The following is a 21,091-nucleotide window of genomic DNA, read 5'->3' on the forward strand; positions in this document are numbered from 1 at the left end:
TTTCTTCACTCTTGTCTTTACCCTTCTGCTCCTCTCCTCCCTTGTCTTCCTCTCTTCATACTCCTGTAGTCCTCTTCTGTTCCTCTTACCCGCTTCCTTTTCCCTAGCCGCCTTCCTTTCAACTTAAAAGTTTGTCTCCAGGCAGTCCACTACTATCTGGGCACCATCTCAAAAACTACCAACCTTTCCTTTTTTTCTCAAAAGCACCACCACCAAAACCCACCTTGAAGCTTTGCCCCGTTCCTCGGGTCCCCCTGCTGCCTGCTCCACCCCTTTTAGACAGCCTTCCTGCAGAAGGAAAGTAGAAATTGAACTGAAGATGCTTTCAGTCACTCTTACCATTTCAAAATGAGTCACAGTTTAACTCCTGTCTTTAGTCTAGCCTCCGAAGAAATATCTTCTTTACATGTATCTGTTCTTTTCTTGCTAAAGGAAATTCTGAATAAAACATTACTATAAAAATTCCTAGTTACAGACTGTCCCAGCAATAATTGTCAGCGTTTGTTGTAGACACTCTTTTCTTTGCATGTATCTACTTAAGATACTGATACTTTATAAAAATTAAACTCTTGTATTTTCTAACTTTTCTTATCAAAAACAGAATTGTTTTTTAGAGCATCATTTTATGGGCCCCGAGGACTTACCTTTCATAAAATTTAATATGTTGGTTACCTATTAGATAGCTATTCTGGTTTTAATCCTTAAAAAGTGGTAATGGAATTTGGGGAATACATCTATACAATACATTTTTTTTTTTTGTCTTTTAGCATTTTGTTGTTTTTTACCTAAAAAGTTTGAAACTTCTATTGAGATAAATCTTTGTTGATTATCTGCATGCTGAGATGTCTCTTCTTCCTTACTATTGTGTTAAATGTAGCACATATTTACACATGTAGTATGTACATATGTAAATATTAATTTAAACTTTCTTCAGTTAAAAATTACTTTGATCAGTATAATATAACATAAAAATGATTTTATCCGAAATGGTTGAGTTATCTTAGGATAAATGATTGAAATGCTATTCCTCACATGTATTTGAGATGTTTCATTTTTACACTAAACAGCTGATTTATGTTCTATTCTAGGGATTCATCTTTTTCTATTTCAAGTATTGTAAATCAACTTTAAATCTACTCATTACCTTTATTTATTTATTTATTTATTTATTTATCTTTTTTTTTTTTTTAATTTGGGTTTTTCGAGACAGAGTCTCTCTGTGTAGCTCTGGCTGTCCTAGAACTCGCTCTGTAGACCAGGCTGGCCTTTAACTCAGAGATCTGCCTGCCTCTGCCTCCTCAGAGCTGTATTTAAAGTTATGTGCCACCATATCTGGCTTAAAATTTTTGGTTTTTTGTTTGTTTGTTTGTTTTTTGAGACAGGGTTTCTCTATGTAGTCGTGGCTATCATGGAAGGAACTCACTGTGGACCAGGTTGGCCTTGAACTCAAAGAGATCCTTCTGTCTCTGCTTCCCAAATGCTAGGATTAAAAGCATGTACCACCATGCCTGATTAATTATTTTTAGGTAGCCTCTGTCCTGGCTAGTTTTATATCAGTTTGACATATGCTAAAGTCATCTGAGAGCGGGGAGCCACAGTTGAGAAAATGTGTCATAAGATCTGTCTGTAGGCAGGAAAGCTTGTAGGGCATTTTCTTAATTAGTGAATGATGGGGGAGAGCCCAGGATGTGGACACACCTGGGCTGGTGGTCCTGGGTTCTATAAGAGAGCAGGCTGAGCAAGCCATGGGGAGCAAAGCAGTAAGCAGCACCCTCCATGGCTTCTGCCACCAGGTTCCTGCCCAGTTTGAGTTACTGCCTTGTCGTCTCTCCTTGGAGTCTGATTCAGAATATGTAAGTCAAATAAACCCTTTCTTTCCCCTTTCATATCTGCAGATCAACTGATACAGTCATTATGTAGGTACAGATTGATGCTGGGCACCCATGGTCACTTATTCTTTTCATTTTGACCAATTATAGAGCTTTGTGGTTGCCTGTGTGTACTACAAAAAGAAGCTTCTTTGATGAGGGTGAGAGCTGCCTTTACCTGTAGATAAAAGAATAAGTATTTAGAATGTATTTAGTAGCTATATTAATTTAGGAAAATAACAATGCTAAGTTCTCCTAGATGTGTGACCTCCCGTCATGCTTAGCTGGCTAGGTTTACAGTACCACACATGAGTTTCCTTGTAAGTCCAGTTAGGCAACTGCTGGTTACCCCAGGATATAAGTGGCACTGTTGTATCATGAAGATTTTTTGTCAGGCCAGTCATCATTGTGGTTTACACACATACCTTACAGCTGGATGGGACTATTGGTTACTTTTTTCCCTTGTCAGCTTGAAGGCACCTTCTGATGAAGGCTAATCCTGAGAGAGGAGGCTTCCATGGTAGTACCAGCTCAATTTCTCCAAGAGCTGTTTCTGAACTATGTGGTATTATTTACCTTCAGAGAAATATACCACAAGTAATTAGAGAGCTTTTGATTACCACCAAGGTATGTATGCCACTACTGTATCCTTGAGGACAGCCTGCCGTGCTGATCATTGTTGTAGATCGTGTGCATCGTAGCTGGTTCTGGCTATTGGCTGCTTCCCTCCCTTGGAAGCTTGCATGGTGTCTGATAACATGAAAGGTAGACCGAAGAAAAGAGGCTTTTGGGTCAGTCAGGTCCAGCTTGGATTTTCCAGGTCCTGTGTCCAAAGTATGTTATGTCTTCAGCAGTAGGGACTTAGTTACTTTCAGCCTCTGGGCAGTAAGCAAGGGCAATGGCAGTAGCCTGTAATGTTTTGTAATCTCTTAGACTCCCATGTCCAACAGCTAGATAGGGGATTTCAAATACCTGGTGTGAAGATTTTTGTTAAATAATTTATGGCTGGGGTGGAGGGCATTGCCAGACCAGGTAGGAAAAGTTCATTTTAGCTATATATCTACATGCATACACAAAGACATGTAATTTTAGGTATGAAGTTAATAATAGGATTCTTTATGACTTTTTCGGAAGTCCTTACTGTTATTTTTTATCCTCTATCTTCCCTCTTATTCTGCATTACCTCCCCCAACTCTAATTACTCTCTCCCATTCTCCCATTTCCCTATTCAGATCACTTTTACACTGCTCTTCTCCTGTCTACTCTGTTCCCTGGTCCCTTTATACTTCAGTTTCTGTGGTTATTCCAAGTTGTATATTTTCTGGAAGATTTGAAGCTAGAAACCAAAATTGAGAGAGAATATGTGGCATTGTCTTTCTGGGTCTGGAATATCTGACTCAATATGATCCTTTTTAGTTCCACCTGTTTATCTCCAAATTTTGTGGGTTTTTCCCCTCAATAACTGAGTAGTATTCCATAGTGTGTATGTACCCCATTTTCATTATCCATTAGTCTGTTGAAGAGCATTTATGTTGTTTCCATTTCCTGTTTATTGGAATGAACATGGGTGAGCAAGTATCTGTGGAGTATGATATCAAGTCCTTTGAGCATATGCTGAGGAGTGGTATAGCTGGGTCATATGGTAGATTATTTTTAGCTTTTTGAGATTTTTCTACACTTGTGTCCAGAGGGGCTGGAGCAGTTTGTAATCCCACAACAGGGAACGGCGTCCCCTCCCACATCCTTTCCAGCATATTGTCATTGGTTTCCTAGCTTTGCCATTCCGACTGGTGGAAGATTAAACTCAAAAGTGTTTTTATCTGTGTTTCCTTTATTGCTAAGGGTGAGGAACACTTTTTAAGATATTTCTTAGCCTTTTTTTTCTTTTGAGAACTCTGTTCAGATCCCAGGTCCCTTTTTAAAAAAATAGGTCTTTTGTGTTTTGACTCTTTATTTTTTGAGTTCTTACATATTGCAGATATTAATCCTCTGTCAGATGTATAGCAAAGATTCTCTTCCAATGCGTGAGCTTCTTCACACAATTGCTTGTTTCTTTAGTTCTGCAGAACTTTTTTGTTTTATAAACATGTCAGTTATTGGCCTCAATTCTAGGCAAATGAAGTCCCATTCAGAAAGTCCTTTCCTTACACCTATATTTTATAGAATATTGCCTGTGGGTTTTTTTCTAGGAATTTCAATGTTTCACATTTAGGTCTTTGAGCCATCTGGACTTGACTTAGTTTTTGTACAAGACATTAGATACGGATCTAATGTCATTCTTCCATGTGTAGACATCCAGTTTTCCTGGACCATTTGCTGAAGATGCTTTCTTTTCTCCAGTGTATGTTTTTGACATCCTTGTCAAATACCAGATGGTTGTAGTTGCATGCACTCATGTTTGGGTCTTCTGTTTTGTTCCATTGATCTACATGTCCATTTTTATGTCAGTACCATATTGGTTTTATTATTGTGGTTCTATGATTTATTTTGAAGTATGAAATGACAATTCCCCTTAGCATTGTTTCTTTTGCCCAGGTTTGCTTTGACTATCCATTGTCTTTTGTGGTTCCACATGAATTTTAGAATATTTTTTTTCCCTATTTTTGTGAAAAATGAGATGGGGATTTTGATTGGCTTGCATTAAATCTTTAAGTGGCTTTGGTTGAATGGTCATGTGACAGTATTCTACCAATCCATGAACATGAGATATCTTTCCATTTCTAGTGTTTTTATCTCTTCTTCAGAGGTACAATGTTTTCATTGTAGAGGGCTGGATCCTATTATGAAACATGTCAACATCTTTCATAGCTGGAAGAGATACAAATTACCATTTTATGTGGTTTATTTAATATTTCTTACTCGCCCACTATTTTGTAAGATAAATTTGTGGATTCTTTTAAGTTGCTATAAATAGTACCCACATTTATGAAGGCTTCTAATTTTGAGTTGATTCTGGAAATTGCTGTTCTTCTGTTCTTAGAGGTTCATTTAAATAGGGCTCAGAAGGAGAGGGAGCGGTGAGTCCTGCCATCTTTTCCTGACCTGTTTCAGAAGGCTTCGTATGAAAATACTTCCATCACACATGTGGAAGATTAACCGTGGATTATATTACTCCCTGTGCTTTTGTGCATGGAATTGGAACTTAACAACTTAACAGTTGTTTTAGTTTTCCCAGTCAGTGTTTGACTTAAGAAAGAGAATATCCAAATTGCACCGTGGTTATAAAATATGCATTGTGTGATATATAATGTTAAATTTAATTTCATTTTCTATGTGACTTGGTACTTGATTAGGCTTATTTATTGTTATTTTCCTGGTGATTGAAGATAAAATCAGCATATTAGTAATGATAGACAAATCTGAAACCCAGTCCAACTTTTCTAATTAACATGTTAGATATGACCAGAAGACTAACACATTTTCCTCTGGTAATATATTGGGCACCCTAATAAAATTTACCTGAAGATTAGAGAACAGAACAAGCCACTAGATTAAATATAGAGGCCAGGTGGTGATGGCTGGGTGGAGAAAGGTGTATAAGGCATGAGGAGACAGGAACTAAAGGCTTTTCGACTGAGGGGACCCTTTTGATTAGAGGCCTTTTGGCTAGGCCTTTTCAGGCTGAAGCCTTTCAGATGAGGACAGAGGTATTCAGTCAGCATTTATGGAGTTGATGAGGTGAGACACGACAGTGGCTTGTTTGTTCCTTTGTCTCTCTGATCTTTCAGCATTTACCCCAATATCTGGCTCTAAATTTTTATTATAAGGCCATCTACCATTCATGTTACATTTTTCTCCATTCCTTATAATGTTAGTTGGTGGTTTTTAATAAGCAGTTGTCTCCATTATATTGATCATCCATATGTGCTTCTTAGCATGCTGAGGATGGAACTCTGAGTCTGGCCTGTGCTAGGCAAGCCTTCTACCACTGACCTAAAGCCTCAGCACTCACAATTAAACTTTTAAATTGAATTCTGTATTATTTGATACCTGTTGTCATTGTTAGAGTGGGTTTTTTGAAATCTCAGAGCCTGCTCCCAATTTCACACTCCCTCCATAAGGCCACAATTCCTTCACAAATAGTTCCGCCATCCTAGGATTCAAGCATGAGCCTAGAAGGTACGTTCTCATTCAGACCACACAGTTCTAGCTCTCCTAGGCTCATGGCTATATCAGCACAAAATGCACCAACATCAAAAGTCACTATTTTTCAGTCTCAGCACTGTTTAAAACTCCAAAGTTCAAAGCCTCTACTGAGTCTCAAGGCATTCTCTCAGTTCTAAACCCCTGTAAAATCAAAAAGCAAATGCACTTGCAATGTGTATTGGCACTGAATATACATTATCCATTCCAGAAGGGAGGAATATGGGTTTAATAAGGAACTAATGAACTAAAGCAAGCCCAAAACTCAGCAGGGAAAACTAAATACTACGTCTCCATGTCCAATGTCCCTTCCAGCTTTGCTGCTTACGGCCTGCTTCTCTCAACTAGGCTCACCCTGTTCCCTGTCTGCAGCTCTCCTTGGCAAATATTCTACAGCTCTGGCTTCGTTAACATTTTGAGGTCTTCATTTTCAGAGTTTCATGTAATGACCTCTCAGAACCTCCATGCAGGAACTGCCCTGACATATGCCTAACCTCAGTGGCTCTCCTCTGCTATGGAGGAAGATTCCACAACCCTTTACTCATGTATGTTTCATGACTCTAAAGTCAGAAATGCATGGCCAATACTGCCAAGTTTGGCTCCCCACTTAGTATGAAGCCTGGCTTCCCCCTCCTTGAATCACATTTGCAGTGGCTTTCCTTCATTGTTGCTTTTTAGGAGCAAGAAATTCCAGAGGTCTTTTTCTTTTCTCAAGTTGGAAGCTGGCTAGGTGTTGTCTTGGGCTAGGGGCACCTTCTCTTTATTCCAGTTAAGATCGGGCCTCTCCTTAATTTCCTTATCTCTTTCAGCATAAGCAGTGGCACCACCATTAAATTTCATGGTGCTTGTTATCTCTTCAAACTGTCTTTTGTTTTTTTTGCCATATAGGCTCATATATTTGCATATTTAGTCTCCAGTTGGTGGAACTGTTTAGAAAGGATTAGAAAGGTGTGGCCTTATTGGAAGAGGTGTGTCACCGGGAGCTGGGCCTTGAGATTTCAAAAACCCGTACCATTCCTAGTTAGCTCTCTCTCTCTCTTCCCCCTGCTTGTGATAAGGATATAAGCACTCAGTAACTGCTCTAGCCCATGCCTGTCTGCTGCCATGCTTCCCACCATGATAGTCATGGACTCACCCTTTGAAACTGTAAGTGCCAATAAACTCTTTATTTTAAAAGTTGTCTTGGTCATTGTGTCTTTTCACACCAATAGAAAAATAGCTAAGACATACACTTGCTCTTTTTTACTGTATATCTGCTTAAGAGTGATTACTAATAGCCATACCACATTGTCAATATATGTTTGTCTTGAGATCTCTGCCAAAGAAATCAGTCTATTACTTTTCATCTTAATCTCAGGTAAATTCTTAGGACGAGGGCTATAAAGCAGCCATATTCTTTGCCAGAATATTAGGAGAACAGTCTCTAGCCCAGATGTTAATACTGTTCCCCTGTGACATCTTGAGTCAGGCCTCCACAGTCCGCACTGCCCTCGGCACTACTGTCTTCCAAGCTCTTACTAGGATGTCCCACTAAGCTCCGTTTACAGCATTCAAACCAAAGTCCCAAAGTTTTCCACATTGCTCAGAAAACCACATGGTCATATTCAAACCACCATGCTTGTTATTATAGCTCACACTTTCCTTCAGGCCACGAACATGTGTGGTGTAAAGTACTGTCCTGTAGTAAACCAGTGCCAAGTCAAAGCATAGAAAGATGTCAGTGATCTGACCTTGGTTCTCTTTGTTTGCCTCATCAGTTGTTGCCATCTGGATTCTGTAGCTTTGAGTTGAATATGTACCAGACCAAGCAGATTACTGTAGGAGCTCAAAATATACTTGTTTGAGCAGTGTTAACTGTATAAATAATGTCAGGGAGAAGAAGAAGAAAATGTTCTCCATTCTATTGATCATACACGTGTGCTTCTTAGCATGCTGAGGATGGAACTCTGATTGCTTACCATATTTTCTTTATTCATCCTCTGTTGTTGGGCACTAGGTTAGTCTTATAACATGTTACAATAAATGGATGTGCAGGTGTCTCTGTATATGTCTGCTTGGACTCTCTTGGTATAAGTATGGAAGTCTTGTCAACTTCTAGTGTCTTGCTTTGTGTGTGTGTGTGTGTATGTGTGTGTGTGTGTGTGTGTGTGTGTGTGTCCATGTCCGTGTCCACATGCATGTACATTTGGTAGTGTGCTCATTGCTCTTACTAAAAACCCCTGAAACTCAGTCAGCTGAATTCCCTTTTTTATCAAAAGTAGTGGAGCTAGGGCTTAGCATGTCTGTGTCTGTTAACTCCTAGAGTTTGTCTTTCAATTACTCCAACATTATTTATCCTTTCTTGGGAGGTTCCTGGGAGAAGAAAGGGTTTATTTGTCTTACACTTCCTCATAACATTATTCATCAGTGAAGTAAGTCAGGACAGGAACTCAAACAGGGAAGGAACTGATGGCAGAAGCCATGGAGGGGTGCTGTTTACTGGCTTGCTCCTCATGGCTTGCTCAGCCTGCTTTCTTAGAGAACCCAGGACTACCAGCCCAGGATGGCACCACCTACAATAGGCTGAGTCCTCGCCCATCAGTCACTACTACAGCCTGATCGTATAGAGGCATTTTCTTAATTGAGGTTCCCTCTTCTCAGATAACATTAGCTTGTGTCAAGTCAACATATAACTAGTCAGCATATTTGTCCTCCAGCCAACCTGTTCCACTGTCTTTGGTCATGGCGGCCTTGCTCATAATGTCGCCACCTTAAGATCTGAGAGCAGCTGTTGGGGTGACTATAACTTGATAAAAGCAATACATAAAGGGTACTGCTATTTACTGACAGATAGTTGTATTTTGCTAAAATAACTTTATTTATGGAATTGTAATGTCCTTTCTGTAAAGAGAAAAACTATTTTAACTTGCATTGAGTTTACCATAGTATTCCTGATGAGCTGAGGTCACTGTTATGGTTGTGAGTGGTACTTAGGTATACTTAGGTATCCAAAAAAGAAATATGTGGTAGAAATTTAAAAATAGTACATATACATATTTAAACATTTTTTTGCTCTGATGTTTTTCTCTTTCAGTTATCTAGAAAAGTACGAGAAAGTTCATCATTTTGGGGAAGATGATGATGAGGTACCACCAGGCAATCCAAAGCCACAGCTTCCTATTGGTGCAATCCCATCTTCCTACAATTACCAGCAACACAGTGTGTCAGGTAAATATCTCATGAAATTAGCTGGGCATAGGCCCAGAGGTTTGAATTGGGAAATAGAGATCGTCCACTGAGTTAGTCCGTACTTTGCACACGTGCATGTGTAAGGCGTTAGAGAAATGGCACTGTCACAGCTTGGTATTAGAGCCCTTTGCTTCACAGATGACAGAAGGAAGTTTCAGAGTAGTTTCAAGTAAAATTTCTAATTGATTATAAACAATTTTCCTTATTAGCTGAGCATTAGTTTATCCTGATTTTAGCCACCAAAATGAGAAGAGAAAGGTCCATTTAAAATTAGAGAAGTTTGCCAGGCAGTTGTGGCCCACGCAGAGGCAGGCGGTCCTCTGACTTCAAGGACAGCCAGGGCTACACAAAGAAACCCTGTCTCAGAAAACAACAAACAACCCAAAACAACAACAAGGAAGATTGGAGAAGCTAAACTAGTTAAGATAAATCTGGGCTCAGAGGAATGGAGGGAAGCAGCCGGTGTGAGGGAAGGCAAGAATCTTTCTATAAACTCTGCTGTATTTCCTACAATTGCTGTAGTATGCACTACAATGTCAGGAATGCTCTGAATTATTCTATAACTTCTTAATACAATAGTAGAGGATTTTTTCATTCAAGTGGTGTCATTATAAAAAACATTCTGTAGCTACAAAGAGATGCACTAGATTAGGAAATAATTATCTTGAAAGTCTGATAAAGAGATTGGAATAGAGGTGACGGAGGCTCTAGTTTTCAGTTCTGGGAGATGAGCTGGAGACATGTGGATCAGTGTGCTTAGCATTTGGCCTACACAAAGCAAGGGATACTTACCAAGATTGTGTTCTTTACCAAAAAAATGCAGTTGTATTCATTTACTGCAGTTAGGCATTGGTACCAGTGTCAATCTCTAATGGGCAGCCCTTTGATTTAGTCTGTCTCCTTGTGCACTGGTACAGTTCTTACATTTTATTTTCACATCTATTTCCAAAGTTTCTTTCATGTTGGTTTTGTCTGTATTTCTTCCCCAATGAGTAATAACTGAAGAAATAGAGTTTCTTCTTAATATCTATGATTTCTGTTGGAAGAGGCCTCGCCCTTGTGTGCCTTTATAAATAACAGAGATGAGGGAGGAGCTGGCAATGCAAAGCAAGCCCTAAATGCACTGTGAGTCCTGCCTTCCGCCGCCCGCCCTCATGTCACTGATGAGGAGTTGCAAGCTGTAAGCTGAGATAAACCCTTTCCTCCCCAGAGTGCTTTGGGTCATGGTGTTTGAACATGGTAAAAGGAAGCAAACTGAGGCAGTCTCTTTCTTGTTGCTTTGTTTTTGAGACAGGGTTTGCCCTGCAGCCTGCTTGACTTGAACTTAGGATCCTCCTCCCTCAGTCTCCTGAGTGTTAGATTACAGCAGTGTGTCACCACACCCTGCTATCTACTTGTTTAAATTATATTCCCTCGATCTGTCTAATTAACATGGATTAGCTTTCTTTTTCTAAAACATTTTAGCGTTAAGAAAGGAGTGAAGTGTTCTTTGGCATCTTTGGAAGCCTGTGCTAAAACTCTAGTGGAGCGAGATGTGCTCAGAAACCTGCAGCAGTAGCTAAACTACATACTGTGGAAACGGAAGCCTCATCCACCTGTTAGAACATCTAGTGTTTTGATACAGTGTATCTTGTAACCAGTCTTTCTCTATCCTGCCTATCAGTTCCCAGATAGCCAAACAGAGACTTCTTATTAATTATGAAAGCTCAGCCTTAGCTTAGGCTTGTTTCTAACTAGCTTTCTATCTTAAATTAACCCATATTTTTAAATCTATGTTCTTCCACACACTTTTTACTCATCTCCATTATGCCCATCCTAGTTATTCCATGTCTGGCTGGCGACTCTGCCTTTCTTCTTCCCAACGCTCTCTCTGTCTAGAAGTCCCACCTGTACCTCTAGCCTGGCTGTTAGTCATTTAGCTTTTTATTAAACCAGTCACAGTGACACATCTTCACACAATGTAAAGGAATATTCCACAGCAGTATCTGCTTTATTGTAATGGGAATCTGGATAGTTGTGCCTTAGTTGTATCATAGTTGACAGAGGGATTCTTAGGAAGCAAGGAATGAAGAACTTTGAACACTGAAAAGAGGTGGTGCTTCAGAGCAACGTTTAGGATTTCTACAGTGCTTTTTGTTTTTATCGAAAGAGATATTGCAACTTCATGATGATAAAGCCCTTCACTGATGATTCTCTTTACGTTGTCAGGAAAGTTGAGTAAACTCCATTATGTTTTTGTTTCAGTGTGTGTGTGTGTGTGTGTGTGTGTGTGTGTGTGTGTGTGTGTGTGTGAAAAATATATTCCAAAATGGAATTACCTAATGATTAATTAAGACTGTTTCAAAAATTTTATTTAGGGCTAAGGCCTAAATAAAGTACTCAAGGACAGAGTATTTGCTCAATATAGGAGAAGGCCTGGATCGCTTTTCCAGTGTTTATAATCAATCCCAGATGTGCTAGCACATACCAGAACTCCAGCAGGCCAAGTCAGGATGACACTGAGTTGGAAGCCTGTCTGTGCTATATAACAAGGCCTTCTCTTAAAATGTAATTGGGTAGGAAGATGACTCGGTGGTTAAAGTGCTTGCCATACAACCAGGAAGGCCAGAGTTTGGATCCCCAGAAACCCACATAAGTGCATGATAGCCACCTACAATCCCAGCATTGGGAGACAGAGATGGGCTCTCTAGCCCTGGGGACAAGCTCTGGGTTTGATTGAAAGACTCTTCTGGATGACTAAGGTAGAGAACGATGGAGGAGATTCTTAACATCAGCCTCAGGCCTCCACTTGCCACATGCATACCCATATATGACTATCATTCATTAAGGAAATGGGTGTCTGAATTTCCAGAGGTTATTGACTTTTCTCTCAGTCTCTTTAAATTGTAGAAAATGTTGAGAAGTTTCTGTTTTGAGCATTTGGATTATTTAACACTGATATCAATTTTTTTTTTTTTTTTGGAGCTGAGTATCAAACCCAATGCCTTGTGCTTGCTAGTCAAGTGCTCTACCACTGAGCTAAATCCCCAAACCCCTGATATCAATATTTTTGTTTAACTTATGCATAGATTTTTAAGTTTTATGTGGGTGAAGGTTGCTAAGGAGCAAACCCAGGAAGGGCTTTCTGAGTGTTAGACAAGTGTTCACTGACTGCACACCCAGCTCTTTTCTAACCGTAGTGTGTGTGAAAATGTACAGATGACAACTCATTAAAATTATAGGACTACTGTTTTAGAGCGAGTCAGTGTTACATTGATTGTTGATTAAATGTTCTATAATCTAACAGACATTTGGACTGTAATTATAGTCACTGCCAACGTTAATAGGAAGAATATTCCACAGAATCCCTGCAAGAGTCATAAACAACCTGCTAGAAGGAGTCCCCGCTTTTCTCTAAATTGAAAGCAAAGAATTGGTTGCCTCAAATTTAATTTGTTAACAGTGATGCACTTCAGTAGATTTTAAATCAAGATTCTTAAAAATGAATCGCCACTCTCATTCCGAAACAACATAGCTCGTTGGACAAGGGGAGGAAGACTTGAAGACCTGCGGAGTATTGTTTGTCAACGACATGACATTTTAGTAGTTGCCTGGGTTGGTTTTAAACACATGGGCTGAAATAGGCCTTCTGTCCCGGAGTTCCAGGGACTTAGGGTTATGGATGTGCACCACTCATTTTCTCTTCTGTCTATCTGTCCTTGAAAGGGGTTTGCCATGGCAGATGTGGAGGTTAGATGATATCTGAGACAGTCATTTCTCTCTGTGACGTGCAATCCAGTAATGCAAACTCAGGTCATCAGGCTTGGTAATAAGAACTTTTCTACCTGCTGAGCCATCTTGCCAGCCCCCTTCTGGCTCTAATGTCCTTTATTTTGTCATACATTCTCTTTAGGAATCTTTACCAAACATAATAGGATTAAAAGATACTTTGTATTAGTCTGTTGTATAGTTAGCAAAGTTAATTGGTAAAAATGTGTAGATTCTTATTCTTCAGTAACAAATAACTCCAAGATTATATTAACTTAAGGAAGTGTGACAGATGTTTGACAGTGAGTTCCAGGTTTATTTCCTTTCAGAGAATGTGTGACTTGACTTGTCATCATCAGTAACTGTTGCAATATAGAAACATCAAAATCTGCTCCTGCAACCCTAGATATTTGTCTACTCTTCAAGGTATTTGAGAAATTCCATTCATCAAAATGATAAAAAAAAAATAAGCTCGTGTGTGAGTCTAGGCCAGAAGTTGTCACTGGGTGTTTTCCTTAGTCTCTTTCCACCTTGATTTTTGAGACAGGATTTCTGACTGAACCTGAGCTCATAGTGAGCAAGACTAGCTGGCCAGCAAGCTCATGGACCCTCTTGTCTCTGCCTTCACAGTGCAGGATTGCAGTCATACGACACCATGGCTGTTTTGTTTTGATGCTGGGAACTGGCTCCTCCTGTTTGTGCCACAAGCACTGACCAGCTGAACCATCCCCTGGGGGCTCTGCTGTGTATTATTCAATGTTAAAATTTCAATGAAGTGGTTTCACAGTGTCTTAGTCATTTGTAACTCTATTATTATTGATGTTCCTAGAATATTTTAGAATTGAGGAGTTATCTATCTGTTCAGATGCTGATATTGAGCCACATATGGTAGCAAACATGTAATCTTAGCATTTGGGAGCCTCAAACAAGAGTAGTGTCGGGTCAGAACCAGTCAGGGCAACACATTAAGAGTACATCTCAAACCTACCCCTCAGAAATTATTTTATTTGTTAAATATGTAACAGAAGATTTTTACTTATGCTTTATAGAGAGGGTTTAGAGTTTGTTGTTACTATTATTTTACACTTTAAAGAATCCAAGTAGTTCTGAAGTATTCTGAAATGTTTGATCTGAACATTTTTCAATTCTTATTTTCTTAAACTAGTGATAGCTTTATTTGAAAAATTGTCTTAGGATATTTGGCAGCCATGACAAGGCCCAGACATACTATATGTACTCTGTTTGCCCTGTGTTCCTATCTTCTAACCCTCAAAGTTTCACTAAGTGGATGTTTTAAAATCAAGTCTCTCACAGAAAATCGTGTTATTTTTCTTCAGTCACAAAAACATGAAACATAAAAATAAAAATTTACAAATTAAATTTCATCAGAATTAAAACTTCTCTTTGAAACAATAAGAACATAAGCCAGCTGGGCAGTTATGGCACACGCCTTTAATCCCAGCATTCAGGAGGCAGAGACAGGTGGATCTCTGTGAGTTCAAGGTTAGCCTGGTCTACAGTTGTAGGACTAGCTAGTTGTAGGACAGCCAGAGAAACACAAAAAGAACACAAGCTACTCACTAACTGGGAATTTGGGGGGGAATGTTGAGTAAATGATTCTTCAAGATATTTAATACTTACAGTAAGTGCCGGCAATGATATAAGCGCGAGGAATTCTAGTGCAGAGTGCTGCAGCCACTGCGAGAAATGGCTTTGCAGTTTTCAGAAAGTCAAGCATTCAGTTTGCATCTGACCCAGCACTTCTACTTCGAGATATTTAGCCCACAAATATGGGTGGTTTCTCCCAGAAGTCCTCCACAGGAATCTTTACAACAGCCATATTTGTAGGTGGATATCCCAAACTAGAAACAGTAAACATTCCCTTCCTTTGGGCATGATGTACTATGTCTAGAAAGGAATGGATTACCGATTCACATGTCAATATGGATCTCAAAAGTACTTTGTTAAATTAAAGAAAATAAACACAAAGGCCTATGTGTTATGTAATTCCACATATCTGATATTTCAAAATAAAGCAGAACCAAGGAACAAAATACAAGATCATTGGTATAATAGTAATGATGTGGGACTGTAGCAAAAGAGCAGAATTGTTATGTCTATGGTTGTGGTTAGAGAGCTGTATGTATTTTTTTTTTTAAATTTTAGGATTCTAATGTTTAAAACTATTGCTTTTACTGTTAATCTCAGTAAATCCAATGAAATAATTATTTGCTATGGTTTTGTCAGTGATGTTCAAGAAGGTAAGTGTATTTTTACATTTTAATATTTAAAAATATGCCAGGTAGTGGTGGCACATGTCTTTAATCCCAGCACTCGGGAGGCAGAGGCAGGCGGATCTCTGAGTTCGAGGCCAGCCTGTTCTACAAAGTGAGTTCCAGGACAGCCAGGACTGTTACACAGAGAAACCCTGTCTCAGGAGGTGGGAGGGACAAAAAAAAAAAAAAAAAAAAAAAAAAAAAAAAAAAAAAACTTAAACATGTAATTTTAAACAATAAGCCTGAAAAGTCAAGGAAACTGAACACTTTTAATAGAGTCTAAGGCTGAAGACAGAGAAGGGAAGGGGTGGATCTGCTATGTTCAGAAGAGAACAACCACAGGTATCTCATCCATTGCTAATTTACAGTTTTTATTCTTGTTTTGTTTCTTTTTATTAGATTATCTACGTCAAAGTTATGGGTTATCTATGGATTTTAACTCGCCAAATGATTATAATAAACTGGTGCTTTCCCTGTTATCTGGACTCCCAAACGAGGTGGACTTCGCTATCAATGTGTGCACGTTGCTATCCAATGAAAGCAAGCACGCCATGCAGCTGGAGAAGGACCCCAAAATCATCACCTTACTACTTGCTAATGCTGGGGTGTTCGATGACAGTAAGTCGTAACAAACTTCAGATGTGCTGCTGGGAGGGGTAAAGCCTTCTCATGGTTTCCAAATGAAAATGGTCAGGGAAACACATTTGCCGTGTGTATGTAGAGCACGCAGATTGTGAGAGAACTTATTGTAGTGTTTCAGAGATGTGTGGTTTTTATTCTTACCTTTAAGTAGCCAGTTATTTGCTAATGAACTCCTTTTAGTGTATTTTTATTTGTATCAAGTTACAGACTTAACAAACTATTGTATTTGGGATTGTTTAGTTAATAGTGTTGAGAATTTGCCCATAGACTTCTTTTACGTGAGGAAAGCTAAAAATAGGGTAGGCATACATAAAAATTAACTTCTTCCTTTGCTTGAAGTACTTTCAGTTATATGAGGAAGGAACAAAGGTTATTTTTATTTTTGTTGTGACTTTAAATATCTGAATTTGGTAGATTTCCATCTCATTTTCATGGGGTTTTTTTGTTGTGATATTTTATTTTCTTTCAAATTCGACTCGGCACTTAATATAGAATGAAATTTGAAGTTGTTTATCCCATTTTTGAAACCTTAAAACAAAAGCTTTGTAAAGAATGTTTGTTTTCACATCAGAGTAGTATTAGTATAAGTCTTACTATCTAGCCATTGAATGGAATATGTGTAATAATGAATTACAATGCATAGCATAGAAGTAACTTGATCAGTTTTGATATGTGAAGACATGGCATTCTTATGTCCAGTGTATCTTCTCACATTCTGTAAGCATATTGTACTTGTAGTTCTGTGTTCTAGAATGTTCATTTTAACAAACACTGTCATCCAACAGCTAAGACAGTGCTTTTATCTGAGCGTGGTGGCACTCCTGATGTGGAGGCCAAGGCAGTTGGCTCTCTCGGCTTAAGTTTAGCCATGGCTGCAGAGTGAGACCCTGTCTCCAAAAGCTGTGAAGATAAATACAGGCACTAACAACCTGAGTGGTTTTAGGGCTTGGCAGATGGCTCAGTGAACAAAGTACTTGCCAAACATGGGGGGCCTGAGTTGGGATTCCCAGAACCCATATCAAGTGGGTGCAGGGCAGTACACATCTGCAGCCAGTCCTCCTGTAGCAGGTGGGTGGCAGGGGCAAAAGAAGCTGCTGCTCATTGCCATATAGGATGGAGGCCCTATTCAAAGTTGAAGGTGAGGATGACACTGTGGAGAACACACACACATACATACACACACACACACACACACACACACACACACACACACACACACACACACACACGGTAGTCATATCTACCCATGTATCTATTTAACAAAGTTATCTTTTTTAATGGCATTGTTTACAACAAATGTCTTGCTCTATGTTTTGTTTGTTGGTTTGGTTTGGGTTTTTGGTTTTTTTGAGACAGTGTTTCTCTGTGTAGTTTTGGTGCCTGTCCAGGATCTCACTCTGTAGACCAGGCTGGCCTCGAACTCACAGAGATTTGTCTGGCTCTGCCTCCCAAGTGCTGGGATTAAAGGTGTGCGCCAGCACCGCCTGGCTGCTCTGTGTTTTTTAAAGTATGAATCATATAATCATTTCTGAAATCAGTATGGGGATTTTCAGTGTGGAAAACCAGGCACTCAATAACAGTGGCATCTATTTAGCTCTTTACTTTGTTTGCTTCCCTACAAAAGGAAGCTTGTATTGGGACACTTTTTCTTTACCATGTGTATAACTTCTTTTTTCTTTTTTTAATTTGGGCATGTTTTTAAAGAGTTATGTTTAATTATATGTAGGGGTGTGTGTGTGTGTGTGTGTGTGTGTGTGTGTGTGTGTGTGTGTGTGTTGCACACAAAGCAGTGTCCACAGAGGCCAGAAGAAGAAGTCAGATTCCCCTGGCCTGGAGTTGTAGGTGGTTGTGAACCAGCCTACAAGGGTGCCCAGAACCAAATTTGGGCCCTCTGGAAAAGCAATAACATAGTCTTGACATCTAAGCCATCTTTTTAGCCACTAAAAAAAAAAATGCATTTTGTTTTGTGTTGCTAGGGATCAAATTCAGGGCCTCATCTGTGTGCTCTACCAGTAAGGTATCACCAGGCTACAGTTGTGTATTTTTAGTGTAGAGACATAAAATGTTTGAAGCTGTATGTAAAAGATTGTCATTTACTACAGTCCACAAGTGTCTAGAACTGCAGTTTATTATGAAATGATTTTTAGCAAACATGATGTATTGAAATGTAGTTTTATTGTTTTTCAAAGCTACATAATATTAAGAATTAAGGATTAATTGATTACATTTGGACTATTCTTTTAGCTTTAGGATCATTCTCTACTGTCTTTGGAGAAGAATGGAGAGAGAAGACTGATAGAGACTTTGTTAAGGTAATTCACAAACTGAAATGCTGATGCGTGGGGTGCACGCAGCCAAGCCAACTTGGAGTCAGTGGTCGCTGGCTTCGTGTGCATGTTGCATATTACTACTTTATCTTTGGCAGAATTTTGTACATGCATGTTTAGAAGTTGTGATCGAATGGAAACTCCTTTAAGGTCTCTAATGTACAGAAATGAAATTCCTTTGTTCTTTATTTGATTTCTGAAGTGACAAATATATAATAAAAGCAGAAAATATTTAAAGTTTTACACTCCAAGGATTTGGAGTTTCAGGAAATTTTATTTTGTACATGGATTGGGTCATACACCTGCAAGTAGAATTGGTAGATTACAAGGGTCAAACATTCTGTTATTAGATCCTGCCAGATAAGATATCAGAATAATTGTATGATTTTCGACATCAATAAATCAGGGTTTCACTTGTTCATTGTTGTCAGAGTTTCATATTGTTGGGCTCTGATTTTATCCATTCTTGTGAATATATGGTGTCACTCTGTCTGGGTTTTAATTTCTACTTTCCCCTTGATGACTGGTAAAAATTAAAATACCTTAGGCAATTTTATTTGGGGTAGTGCACTTATTTTGTCCATTGTTAAATTGAGATTATTAACATTGCTGATTTTTAGTGGTCTGTATGTTCCCTGGTAAAGTTCCTTTTAAAATATATGTTTTGAAAATATCTTCTTTGTTGCTTTTCTTTTTTTTTAAAGATATTCTTTGGTAGAAAGGTTTGTTTATCTGACTGGTTGGCTAGTTGATAGTCTACTCTAGCCTGCCTTCCTAGAACTAGTGTAGAAAGCAGGCTGACCTCACCCTTGTGTCCCCTCCCAGGCCCCAGCACTGAGATGTGGGTGTGAGCCTCTGCTCTCAGCTGTATGTGGTGACTAGATATTAGTGTAGTCCAGCTTGTCCAATTCTTGCTTTAACTTTGTGTGTGTGTCCTTTCTACAAAATTCTACCTGCTTTCGTGTCACAAATACATGATAATTTTTCTGTATGACCGTTCATATTTACATGGATAGTTTGTGTAGCACTTGTATGTAAGTTACCAATTGGTTCATTTCCTTGTACTTGCTGTGGCTTTCCTCATCTCATTGCAATTTCACCTTTTCATGAATTTGGTGATTGCATATGTCTGGTCTGTTTCTGGACCCCGTCCTGTCGATTGGTGTCTTTAGAGTTTTGATGTGTCACTGAATTTCTCAGCTGGAGAGAAGTTTCTGCAGTTAAAAGCACTAGTTGCTGTTGTAGAGGATCTGGGTTTGATTCCCAGCAACCACGGGGTGTCTCACAACCAGCCATAACTCCAGCTCCAGGGGATCTGGAGCCCTCTTTTGACTTCCTCGGCCACTAGGTACACACTAGGTACACACATGCATATAAGCAGACAAAACATTCATATATTTAAAAAGTATATAAATAAAATTTTAAAAATAGATATTCCGATATATTTCTAAAATACTTACTTGTCTTTTATTATTCCAGGCCTACTTGTAAAGTTATACTGTCTCTAATTTCATGCTTCATTATAGTTTGAAGCCTTGGAAAGCAGGCTTTTCATGTGCTCTGTTGATCCCTAGTATTGCGTGCATATCTCCTTTCCCTTCTGAGTCTGTGTTCTTTGCATATTTAAAAAAAAAAAAAAAAAAAAAAAAAACCCTGAATGAATAGGCCTGTTGGTTCAGACACTGTTCAAATAATTCTGCATTTTTATCTTTGTTTTACCATTATTTTAGTCATAGAATTGTATTTTTATTTTATTGTTGCTCTTTTGCTTTCTACCTTTCTTATCTGACTTTTTTACTCATTTGAATCATCTCTTTGATGTTTTGGAACCATGTGAAAGATATATTTCCTTGACTTCTGGGATCCCATAATTGAACTTTTGGAGTCTTTTTGTTTGTTTTATCTTTTGAGACAGGATCTGTTATGCAGCCTTTGCTGGCTAGAATTCCCTCCATAGACCAGGCTCAAAGCTCATAGAAATCCCCCTGCCTCTGCCTAGTAGGTTCTGGATTTAAGGCAATCCTAGCTCTAACTGGTTTCAATGGGGTTTTTTTTGTTTGTTTGTTTGTTTTGTTTTTTGCTTGTTACTTGTTTCTCAGCTTACTTAATCCTTTACTAGTTGTGTCTGTCATTTGACCTATTGGTTACACTTTTATTTTAGAGACCATTTTTAAATTTCTAAGGTCTCTTTTTTGTAATTTTGATTTTTTAAAATTCTTTGGAATTCATACACTTAATATCTTTTTATATTCTTTTTCACTTTTAATGATTTGAACATGTATATATTTAAAAATATCGCCGGGCGGTGGTGGCGCACACCTTTAATCCCAGCACTCGGGAGGCAGAGCCAGGCACATCTCTGTGAGTTCGAGGCCAGCCTGGGCTACAGAGTGAGTTCCAGGAAAGGCACAGAGCTACATAGAGAAACCCTGTCTCAAAAAACAAAAAAAAAAAAAAACCAAAAAAACATAAAACAACTCTAAATGTCTTTATATAAATATCTTTATGTAGTTTAGATGTAGTTTAAGTAATACATATACACCTGGTTTCTTAGTCACTGTTCTATTTCAGTAAAGAGACGCATGACCAAGGCAACTATAATAAGAGAGCATTTAATTGGGGGTTTGCTTATGGTTTCAGAGGTCTAGTTCTGTATAATGACAGCATGCATGACTCTGGAACAATAGTTGAGAACTACATCCTGATCTGCAGGCAGAGAGAGACTCTGGGCTTGGCATGGGCTTTTCAAACCTTAAAGCCCACCCCCAGTGCCACACTTCCTCACACTTCCTCCCATAAGACCACACCTCCTAATCCTTCTAATCCTTTCAAATAGTGCCACTCCCTGATGACTAAATGT

The 21,091-nt window shown here is 38.8% G+C and overlaps 1 protein-coding gene across 1 annotated transcript in view; it reads left to right on the plus strand.

Annotated features, from left to right (window-relative positions):
* Arid2 (AT-rich interaction domain 2) overlaps positions 1 to 21,091 on the plus strand; it is a 144,856-nt gene that overhangs the window by 61,198 nt on the left and 62,567 nt on the right. Inside the window, 3 exon segments of the mRNA XM_036207841.1 lie at positions 9,085 to 9,218; positions 15,662 to 15,880; positions 18,149 to 18,216. Coding sequence (XP_036063734.1) covers positions 9,085 to 9,218; positions 15,662 to 15,880; positions 18,149 to 18,216 — 421 coding nt within the window.

Source organism: Onychomys torridus, chromosome 16 (assembly GCF_903995425.1).
Source record: "Onychomys torridus chromosome 16, mOncTor1.1, whole genome shotgun sequence".
Taxonomy (NCBI): domain Eukaryota; kingdom Metazoa; phylum Chordata; class Mammalia; order Rodentia; family Cricetidae; genus Onychomys; species Onychomys torridus.